The sequence below is a fragment of the Salvia splendens genome, chromosome 14 (assembly GCF_004379255.2).
Source record: "Salvia splendens isolate huo1 chromosome 14, SspV2, whole genome shotgun sequence".
Lineage (NCBI taxonomy): Eukaryota > Viridiplantae > Streptophyta > Magnoliopsida > Lamiales > Lamiaceae > Salvia > Salvia splendens.
Window position 1 is genome coordinate 18,194,704 of NC_056045.1, and position 12,055 is coordinate 18,206,758.

At 38.0% G+C, this 12,055-nt stretch overlaps 1 protein-coding gene and 1 pseudogene across 1 annotated transcript; one reads left to right on the forward strand and one right to left on the reverse strand.

Annotated features, from left to right (window-relative positions):
* Positions 1–246: 246 nt before the first annotated feature.
* Positions 247–4,460, reverse strand: LOC121766161 (DNA polymerase delta small subunit-like). The gene is made up of 15 exons (XM_042162512.1): positions 4,374–4,460; positions 4,087–4,216; positions 3,567–3,673; positions 3,351–3,477; positions 3,136–3,243; positions 2,799–2,914; positions 2,612–2,695; positions 2,435–2,503; positions 2,290–2,361; positions 1,621–1,712; positions 1,424–1,551; positions 1,100–1,201; positions 955–1,022; positions 767–833; positions 247–497 (listed from the first exon to the last, which is right to left on the reverse strand). The coding sequence occupies exons 1-14, from the start codon at positions 4,431–4,433 to the stop codon at positions 774–776; spliced, it is 1,323 nt and encodes a 440-aa protein (XP_042018446.1). The 5' UTR covers positions 4,434–4,460; the 3' UTR covers positions 247–497; positions 767–773.
* A 1,029-nt stretch (positions 4,461–5,489) lies between these two features.
* LOC121764281 lies at positions 5,490–8,739 on the forward strand (annotated as a pseudogene).
* Positions 8,740–12,055: the final 3,316 nt, after the last annotated feature.

Genomic DNA, 12,055 nt, shown 5'->3' on the forward strand with positions numbered 1-12,055 from the left:
ATCTAATAGTCTCAATTTGGTCTCTAGTTCAGCATTAAGAAGTGGATTTGTGAATAATGTGACTCCTCTTACTTATATCAATTATGCATTAATTCTCATATTGTCTCAAATGTCTCTATATTTATATATTTATGGGACGGAGGAAGGATTAGAAATTTTATTTAATATTATAATTGATAATAGTGATAATCGGATTTAAGTGATTAATTGGTTTGCTGGTTTTGATTTCGTTGCATTGGTCAGGGGTTAATGAAAACTGTTGGGTTGGCCAAACACTTTCCATTGCCTACGTTTATAGCATGACAACAGAATTATAGTATTTGAGGTTTTTTTTGCGAATGTACACTGGCAAATACAACAACTAAGAAGAAATTGCAGTAAACTACGGTTACATTGCGCCCTTTGTTTTAAAACCGCTATAAGATCCGGTGTCTGGAGACAACCGACGAGATACCTGCGCACAACGACATGAAGCTTCTTCGCTTCAGCTCCAACACCTGTAAACAAACGTGAGCTTCTGAAATCTTTTGGTCCCGGTCACAATGCCAGGATGATTTGAGGCAATCATGGACAAGGTTAATCGAGAAACTTAATTTTAGATGGATTATCATATGATAATAGTTAGTCATGGCAGCAATCAAACAACACCTTTATGTATCCGATTCTTTGATTGTTCACTCCATGTAAACTATTTTGCAAAACTATGAGTATTTGATCAAATAATTTCATCATTATACCTTCAACGAAAAGGGTTTTCAGTCCATACCTTCCACTTAAGAATCAAACTGAGACCCAAAAGTGAGAGCATGGCATTCAAGATTCCTCAAATTCAACTGCATCAACAAAAGATTTACTTTTAGTAACAACACCCTACTGAAATATACCTGACTTTATTGGTATAAAGATTAAGATAATGAGCACAAACTTCCTAAATTAACATTTACCAGAACTTACCATCACAGCTGTTCCTGTTTCAGCAAATTTTGGAATGCAAACAAGTCTTACCACTTGCCCATCAGATCCTGCAGTTTAAGCAAGCCCCAATTCATCTTTCTACGTTCTATAGTGAAAAAACAGAAATAGTTGAAACGAAAATTACCCTTGATCACACTAGTGTCGAATTTTTCTTGATTCCCGATAAAGTAGACATGAGGACACATCTCGATGAAAAATGGATCTCTGTCAGTAAAAGGATAACACCCTGCAGCAAGAAGAATGGTGCTTAATTGGTCAAGCTGTTTAAACATATGTGCTTGTGGGATAAAATAACAATACTCAGTTAACATTGCTAATGTTAAATCTCTGAAATATGACATATCCTTATGCCAAACCTTTATTAATCGGTCATTGGTATAAGGAAAATCGCAGAATAAAGTTCGGAAATTGAAAGAGTTAGGAAAATATTGCATGAAGCAGCCTTAACCTAGAGTATTTGGGGCTGTTGGTGCAATGTGTCTCCATCTTAATGTCCTTTCGAGGAACTCAAGTTTACACGTCGCATCAGAATATTTAGCCAGATCGTCAATGTTCTGACCCGATGTCCCAAGAAACCTGAAAAATTTTCAAGACTATGAATTTATCTACTTGTGATGAAAACTTGGTCGAAATGGTATTACCTACCTCACATCATCTAGCTCAAAGGAATGAGGGTTAGTGCAGGATCTGAAAGTGTTAAACGCTGCCGACCCAGGAAAAAGGCATCGGTGCAAAGGCTTACAATAGAATGAGATAAAAACATAACAGTTAATAATAGAAGTCTACATAAATGAATCCGATACAACGAAACGAGTAAAAATTCAGTGGTCTAGACACACCACGTGGCATGATGACATGGTGTGTCCCACTTATTATTATTTGACATGTGGAAGTGGTAGAAATATAGAGATTTGAACTATATAAGGTATTCAGTTATTACGAATGGAATAAAATCTTGAAATTTGGAAACTTTCCAATTTACTCTATGAACGATACATGCACACATATAATAACATCTTTCATATTTTATTTTCAATATCTATTCACATTATTCTAGCTGACTGATTTAAGACTAAAGTCCAAATTTGGTCCCATACATTTGTCCTAAAACTTTTTGATTCTATACATTAAATCTCTATTCACATTATTCAAAGTGTATTACCTTTTGGTCACTATACATCAAATCGCTATATTTATACTACTTCCACTAGTCAAATAATAATATTAGAGGGACACATCATGTCACCATGTCGCGTGGTATGTCTAGCCCACTGAATTTTTACTCCAACAAAACGTAATTATCTTAACATATACCTGCTGAGGCAATGCAAAATTTGCTGGGTCAGCTTCTCCCGGCATTATATCCACAGGTATACCTGCAGCAATCTGCATGTAGCATGAGATATTAAAAATTGTAGCTAGGCAGAATTTGTGTACAATGAGAAGTATAGACAATTACCTGACTCATTAGTATATCAAGCTCTTTTATGGGCTCAGACAGTTTTGACTGATCCTTAGGACCCAAGTTCTACCAAGCAAAATATTTAGAAAAGTTAAATAGTAAACTTAAAAGTTCAAACGATAAATAATTGAGACAATGACATTTCGAAAAGATCATTATGAGCATCGCGATTACCTGACCATTAAGAAGCCCCCGACCAATTTCAACAGAATTGCCAGCAATAACAACTTGAACAATCTGAGCTGCCATTCCTTGTTCCTGATACGAAGGTGAATAGCATATTTGTGAAGAATCAGACGGACTACCATTCAGTTAAGCATTCCCAGATAGGTGATACAGGGAAAATAAGATAGTATGCTACCTTTTCGTCTCCTAGATGTCCAGTTATATGATCTACAAAGAGCTGAAATTGGAGAGGATTTGCCGAGGTACTCCCAACACTTAAACCCGATACAAAGACAACAAATTTATCTTCACCTGTTCCATTTAATTATACATAAATAAGATACTTAGACTAATCCACAGATAATACAATTTATGTTTCCACTAAAGAGCAATATCTATCAATCAAAAATCATGTAGGCATAAAAGAATAAGTAATGAGTTTATCTTTACTATAAAAAACAGACCATATATGCAGCTTAGACAAGTATGATTGTCATGGTTCATAGTACAATGGAAATGGTGTGGCTCCTAACCAGAGTTAAGTGGACGATCAATCTGGTGCGGAAGGCCAGCTTCTAATAAATCTTCAACCTCAAAATCTCCAGCTCCAGTCTCTTTACCATGCAGTGCAACCACTATTCCTATGTAATTATCACAAAAACAAAGATTTAACATTTTTACAAACAACAAACTCACAAAGTATGTTACCCTACCGCATACTCGGGAATTCAAGGGCAGCTATTCTCACCTGTTACATATACAGAAGGCAAAAGAAGAGCCCCGCGAAGTTTAACTCTTCCACTCTCATCTTCAAGAACTAGATAGTCGTCAGAGTGCAAAAAATTGCGGGGTTGTACAAGTGGGCTCGCTGACCTCTGTGTATCATACATTTAAAGAAAATATCAAAATGGAGACTGAGGAATGCTATACGCAGTACACAATCAATCGGTATTGACCCCAGCACCTCCTTTGAATACTCATCAAGTACGGAAGGTTTTAACTTCATGTGCTTATAAAGAGTTCCAACAATAACACACTCCTTTCCTTGCTCGAGTCCAAGCACATTACAACCTGCAGCAGATAAAAGGGAAGCACATTCAGTCCATGATAGCCTAACACTACTGAATATGAAAGCTCCGCTCACATTTCAAGATAAAGTACAATGTTAAACATATTCTAGTTTAAACTGAAATTACAATTTACACTACAATCTCAAGGCAAATCAATTAGCTGCCCCAAAATAAAGCCGAAACTGCAAAGCTCCATATAGCCGAAACTCGAGAAAACGAGAGTTGTTGATGCTAAACAGAGCAATAAATCGCTTCTACAGGCATTCAATTTCACCTATTTCACATTAGCAGATTAATTTATATATATATGAAAAAGGCCCATTTTAGAATAAAAGCAAGCTAATTTGCAGAAAATAAGAACTGAAATCAACAAAATCAGGAACATTACTCAGAAGAATCAGAAAATAATCATACTTGGCAAATGGGGTTTCCAGGTGGGTAAAAGAGAGTAAAGCATAGTTCTCATAAGATGAAGCCTTGCAAAGTAAATTTGACTGTACTGCTGCCCTTTGTAAGTCTCCTTTGCTATCAGAAATGTCTCATCCTGCAATTAACGAAAACCTACCAAATTAAAACCCCCAAATTATAATCTAACCGGTGAGAATGAACATAGCATCATTAATTTCATGGACACGGACTAAATTGAGGCAGTTCGAAGGAAGAAAATCGTCAAAAGAAGGGATTTTTCTTCTCGGATTTACCAGAGATTGGTACGTCGCTTGCTTCCTCTGCAGCAATCCATTTTCGGAGTCCACTTCCATGGCGGGAAAATTGTGTGCGAAAGTGAAAAGAACCTAGAATATAAGGACACTATTTTTGTGATTATTCGAGAAAAGTTCTTGATTGAAATGGGCCTTCGAGTAAGGTTCCTGATTGAAATGGGCCTTCCATTTCACATATCAGATTAATTTCTATAAATATGAAAAAGGCCCATTTTAGAAAGAAAAAAAAGCAATCTAATTTGCAGAAAATATGATAAACGAACTTTACTCGAAGAATCAGAAAATCCCTTACATAGCCCGAATTATCTACAACGCGAATAAGGTTAGTATTTAAAATTTGAGTTAGGCCCAATACGAATATGGTTGACCAGATCAGATGGGCTGGCTGGCCCATAGAGGGGCAACTACTGTCAATTCTTCCGCATTCTTTAGAACTAATAGAAAAAGTCAGTATTCATTATAAGAAATATTATGAATTCTAAAATATGCTTTAATATTTATTGAAATATGTTTATATTTTTATTTTTTTTAGTTTTACAATTCTTAAATTATGGAGTAGTATATTTTTTAACATGTAAATATTCCTCATAACATATTCTCATATTTTACATCATGTGATAACTTGATTAAAATTACATTTGTTAATGTCTAATTATGCTTAATTGTATTTGCGTTTATGTTTGTTATATAATTAATATCTTTAATTTTTATAAAACTCTTAAACCAATTAGTTCGTTGGGCTATCACAAAATTGGACAAGTCAATATTAGGGTTGTAAATTTCTAACACGATAAAAATTCAACCCAGTTAGCTTAACCCCTATTAAATTGCAACTCGAGTAAGGTGATGTGAATTACATTTGCATGATCTTTTCCTTGATTGTATGCAATTTTTAAGTATTTTATAGTCTAATGTCATTGTAAGTTTGATCCTAAATAGTAATTGACCAATCAAGCTGTTTTTCCAAATGCTCTAGCATATACCCCCAGTCTCCACAACTAAAATTTATTTTGTTTAACATTGGTTTTATAATTTGGGTTTGGTTTATTAATTACAGATTGGTACACCTTGGATGGATGGAACAAGAAGGGGTGACACTGTCCAATTCTGCCTGCTGATACGTTTGTCTACAAGTTTGTAGTGGACAGGGTGAGCTCCAATTTCTTCCTCCAAAAACATAATATTATTCTTCAGAATATAAAATTATAAACTATACAACATATATAGGACATGAATTATAAATCTTCAAGTGGTATAAAATATCTACGTATGTTTGGAATTCAATATTAATTGAGGCCTTATCTCTATAGGGGAATCTAAACTAAACGGAACAAAAAAAATCTAAACTAAACGAATAAATTAAGCAATAAGTTAATGCCTAACTTGTAGGCCTGCAAATTGAATCCGCGGGTTTTGGGTATATCCGAAATCTGAAATTATGGGTTCGGGTACTAGTTTGGGTAGTTAATGTTAGAATTTTTCAGATTTAGGGTACCCTAAACCCGTATTAGGGTACCCGACTAATACCCGATTAAACCCGATCAATTATGTATTTGTGATAAATATTTTTATTTAGTATAGGTTGCTTTGACATTTTATTGTTCTATTATCTCGACTTTAATACTTCTTTACATTCGTGTTATGTTCATGTTGCATTATTTATGTTCTTACTCGTTATCTTTTGAAAATATATAGTTATGCTTTCTCCATTTTATTTACATGTACATTTAATGTTTTAAAAAATTGTTTTAATCTCTTTTATGTTTCAATTTATGCCAAAAAAATTTTTATTTTAAAATTAAGTAGTGTCTATTTGTCTAATGTCTATTTTACATAGAGAAAGCTAAAACATTAGAAATTTAGAACTGAAGTTTAGATTTTTAATAATAGTCAATAAATAGTAGTATTCTGTTATTTTTAATAATTTCTATTCTCATCACAATATAATTTGTATAAAGAATAAATTTGAAATATAAATAAATTTGAAATATAATAATTTCGGGTTTATGGGTACCAGATTAGTTGGGTTCGGGTACCCGCATCGGGTATTAAGGTACCCAAATTCACATAAGGGTCGGGTATTGGGTATGATATTTTTGAGAGTTCTGGTTCGGGTACCTGAATTTTCGGGTTTGGATATCCGCGGGTACCCGAATTTGCAGGTCTACTAACTTGCGCTTGCTGTGTAGGGTCAAGTTTATTCAAACCATTTAATAATTATCTACATAGTCAAATCACCAGAAAAAAAGGATTGTGAAAAAATGGAGTATAATAATGAAAATTGAAGCAGTAGCAATCTGCAAACCCGGTCGAGCAAGGTTAGTCAGATTCCGCCAAAGGCTGGTTCGGGATACATGTGATCAAACCCAGTGGCGGACGCAGGATTTTGCGGTTGGGGGTCCAATATATGATAGTTTTGTAGGGTATCTTGTTATGTCGTCGTAGCCGAGTAATGAGATGAAATAATTAAATGATATGAAAATTCGAGAGCTTGACAGGAATCGAACACATGCTGTGAAGTTCACAGACGCAACAACTGACTGCTTGCGCAACTGAGTAGATACATGATTGGAATGAATATAGTTAATGTTACTATTTGGGATTGTTGGGGTTCCATGGGTCCCCCCCCCCCCAAGACCCTTAATAGGCCCGCCAGCGGTCAAGCCAAAAAAAACAATATATTTCCTCCGTCCACAAAAAATAGTCTCATTTATAGACGCCACAGATTTTAATGTCAAATTAGTAAAATAAAAGAGAATGAGAAAAAATAGGTAAAGTCAGAGAGTTAGAGAGAAAAGGTGGATAAAGTATGTGAGAGAAACTTTTCACTTTAGAAATGAAACTATTGTTTGTGAATATTCAAAAATGGCAAAACAAGACTATTTTTTATGGACGGATGGAATATTAATTAGTTAATGAAGGTATTATAACAAAAGCCATGATTATATTAATTTTTGGATATATTTGCAGCTAGGAACATATTTGTACCATGCACATTATGGTATGCAAAGAGAAGATGTAGTCGCTTCGAGTATTGCTTAATGAAGGAGAATTAGAGCCATTTCAATACGACTATGATAGGAGTATCATCCTCAACGATTGGTATCACAATAGCAGCAAACAACAATCTTTTGGTCTCTCATCAATTCCTTTTGTCTGGGTTAGAGAGCCTCAGGTACCATTCCTTTTTAATTTCTTTATAACCCTTTTATCGAAAAATTGATGTACCAACTAATTTAATCAAAGCGGCAAATTAATTGAACGAATACTAATATGGAGTATTTAATTTTTCCCAATCAATCTTGATTCAAGGGAGAGGAAAATTCGATTGTAGCATACCGGGCACGCCAACTGCGCTATGCAATGCATCCAATCCCGAGTGTGCACCTTACGATGTCACAGTTGTACCCGACAAGACCTACCACCTCTGGATCGGCAGCTTGACGGCTCTCTCCGCTCTTAGCTTCGAAATCGAAGGCCACAACATGACCGTCGTGGAAGCCGATGGCCACTACGTGGAGTCATTCGTTGTAAAAAATCTCTTCATTTACTCTGGGGAAACCTACTCTGTCCTGGTCACTGCCGATCAGGATCCTTCTAGAAACTACTGGATCAACGACAAGATCGTCAGCCAACCCAGCAACACTACCAACGGCCTCGCCATCCTAAACTACTACCCCAACCACCCGCGGAGGTACCCCCCACTACCCCGCCTGTTGGGCCCCATTGGGACGACAGACGTCCCAGACTGGCCCAGAGCGCAGCCATCAGGGCGCGGCGCGGGTTCATCCACCCACCGCCTCAAATATCCGACCGCACCATCGTGATACTGAACACGCAGAACAACGTGGACGGGTACTGGAGGTGGTCCATCAATAATGTGTCCTTCAACATGCCCCACACTCCCTACCTAATCGCCTACAAGCACAACCTACTCGACGCATTCAACCAGCGCTGGTTGTCTGACGGCCACGAATTCGCCACGTACAACATCTCTGTGGTCCAAGAGAACCCGAATAACAGCGAGACGCACCCGTGGCATCTGCACGGGCATGATTTCTGGGTGTTGGGATACAGTGTGGGGAATTTTAATGCAACTAAGGATGCCGTGAATTTCGATCTGGTGGATCCCATCATGAAGAACACGGTGGTAGTGCATCCGTTCAGATGGACAGCGTTGAGGTTCCAAGCAGATAACCCTAATGTGTGGGCATTCCACTGTCATATAGAGTCACATTTCTTCATGGGTATGGGAGTTGTTTTTGAAGAAGGGGTTGAGAGAGTGAGTGAATTGCCATCTTCTATTATGGGATGTGGTAATACTAAAGGCTTTTACAAACCATAAGAATAGTTTATGTAGTATATAGGCTAGCTTATCACCGATTCATTATTTTTTTCGTGTTAGCTTATCACCGATTCATTATTTTTTTCGTGCTTCAATTGGTATTGTAAACTAGTACTCCTTCCGTCTGCAGTTAGATGTCACACTTTGACTCAGCACAGTTTTAAGAAATATAATGAAAAAGTTAGGGCGGATTTGACTATTACCGATGGAATGCCAGTAGTCAACAACTAAATACTTATTACCCGACATGTAAATTACCGATGGAAAATTTTCATCGGTAATCCATTGACTACACTGTTTACAGACATAAAATAGGAATTACCGACGAAAAATTTCGTAAGTGAAATTGTTGTTTTTTTTAGTGCATATTACATTGTTTTGTCATTTATATACATTGAACTTGGATTATTTAAAACAACAATGGGCATCATCATATTGCAAGTTTGAAGAAATCACTCACTATGTCCCAACTAAGTTGAGTCGTATTCCTTTTCGAAATGTCCTAATTAAGTTATGTAATTTCATTTTTGGCAAAAAATAAAACAACCAACATTTATTTTATTCCTTCTCATACTTTATTCTCTCCTATTTTATTTTATCTTCATTTAATCCATTTAATATATTTTCTTAATTCCCGTGTCCAAAAGAAATGTCTCAACTTAGTTGAGACAGAGGGAATACATTTTTTTCGTGCATTTTTTTTCCTGTTAGCGTACGTACTTAGGATTTCCCTAAAATCCCTATAGAATTATTAATACAAAACTGATTACTGCAATTTGAGGCCTAATCTATGGCTTGTGAGCCAAAAATAGTCTAATTTGGAGGCCAAATCTAGGGTAATACTCCTCAATTGTACCAGATCACTACTTCCTCCGACGAACGCCATATGTTCTATCACGCATAGTCTGAAGCTTCAATCCCCGTTTACACAATCTTTCGTCCAAAAACTCTTAATTTCTATTTTAGTTTTTCTTTAGTTCAAGCAGTTTACTTTCCAAATAAAGCTGTAAAATCATCTAGTTAAATATAGTTTTAGGTCATTTTTAATTTCCTAAGTATTGTTGAAGGGGTGCCGTACTACGATGCAAACATTCTTCAGGGGAAACACCTAGAATAATCCCCTTTTCAGCAGTTCCTTCTTCCCATGGGTTCCTCTGATGGTACGTCATAAGTGTTGTCACTTTCTTTTTCTTATGATTCTTGAAAGTCCCTTGAATTTTTCTCTTTTTCTTGGGATGCAGACTATGGTCAGAAGGATCCTTCCTTTCAATCACGTTGGGCCATCGCTCCAGCTCCCTAAGGTAAATTTGCCTTGCTTCTCCCTTGCCGTTCCTCTTGCCTCCTTGGACGTGTCTTCCCTTTTTGTCGCACCATTCCTACTCGTCGGTTACTGAAGATGGTATCTCTGTCTGTACAACAGGGGTTTCTGACTCGATTATTTCCTGCTTCGGATCCTCACTCGTCCTTCCAGATGTGAGCTCCTTCACATACTCACCGAGCGGGCACAGTATTATGATTTGGAAACAAAATAGGGTCGCTTCAGGTTTCCCAAGGTGCTCTATGGTTTCCTCCTTCCTCATCACTTCTTGAGATACTACAGTCGCTTCCCCTAGATCTTCTTTAGGCACCTCCTCACTTCGAGGTGTAGCTATCAGCTCAGTCTCATTTGGAAAGGTCTCTTCCACTAGCGTGTTTCAGCCTTTTTCAACTCTCCAGGATCTTCCGGTGATATTTCCCACTCAGGCTCATTGCTCGATGTTTCTGACCTCATGGTAATTGCACCTACATTTGCTTCGTCCAGTTCACACTCCATCGACGGAAGTCTTCCGGAATCCCACTGCATCTCCCTTATAAAGTCAACTAGTTGGACTACTTGATCATCTTGTCTATGCTGGCCTTGTGCTTATCATGGGCGTACTGCACTCCTAGCGCTAATTCATTGTTCGATTTCAGGCAACTCCTCATGCCTTGTTGAGAGGCAATTAACTCTTCAATTTTCTTATCCATAGACTGTGCATGCTGATTTGGACTCAGGGATCGATCAGAGTTTTGCTGATGGTGAGGGTCGCATAGAGCGTTGGGGTGTCGATGGTGGAATTAGCTTTGGCAAGATTGGGGATTCTGGTTTTGTTGGTCCCCCCTTGACCATTCTGGGAGGTGACCTTCACCATAAGGATTCCAAGGCTGGCTGAGATGATTTCGGAATGAAGGAAAATGACTTCGGCTGGGTGAGTTCATACCCTTAGAAAATTGGGTAATATCGGGGTGAGTGATGTTGGTAACTTTGATATCCCATTTGATGAGGAGGCACATTGGTGGCATTCGGATATGGGTTTGGCGAGTACTGCTCAGGTTGGTCTCCACTTGACCAGCTTAGCTGAGGCTGGTCTGAGTTGCCTTCAACCCACCTACAGTGTAGGTACTCTCTCCAAGGTGCTTCTCCTTGCTTCCCGGGATTCCATTTTCTATTCGAACTCCACAGCCCCATTGTAATTGGATAATGATCCGCTTGGTCAGTCAATGTGTTGGCTTTGACTGAGGGAAGTTGCGGGTTTTTCTTCTTAATTGCCGACAGAAGTGCTCTTTCAAGCTTGTCAACTCAACTCTCTAGTTGATTGTCATTTCCCCTGTTGCCGCTTTCACCATATCTCCCTGGGGTAGAACAGCTTGTGGGTTATCATAGGACCTTTTTGCGTAAAAAAGTTTCCCTGTAATGACGTTGGCCTCACTAACCTGTAGTTTGGAAAAACTTTTTCCGCTTGATGAGTTCACCAGATCCTTGCTTCCCTCATTCATTTCCTCATGGAATTTCGAGTAGATCTCTACTTCCAACATATGGTGGTTTGGGCACGCGTCTAATAGACCTATGTATCTTGATCAATACTTATTCAAGCTTTCATCATAACCTTGTGTAACTCCTTGGATCTCCTTCCGGAGTGCGTTTGTCTTGGCTACTGGGAAGAATTGCTCCAAAAACATCCTCCTGAAATCTGGCCATGTCTTGATAGAGTCGGCTGGTAGCCTCCGGAACCAAATATTCGCTTCCCCTTTGAGAGAGAGCGAAATAGCCTTCAACTTAAAGTCATGCTCGCTCGATCCAGTGGGCCTTTCCTGAACCCTGCAGATTTTGTAAAATTCATGGAAAAACTCGTATGGACTATCACAGCTCCTTCCCAAGAACACAGGCAGGATGGCTAGAAGGTCGGGTTTTACATATGTTGCCTTTTTTCCTGAAGTGGTGGCAATAGCATGCGGTGGTTCCCTCTCTCGGTGGGCGTATAGTGAGCCTATCTCTAGGTCATCTTCCTGGTCGTTA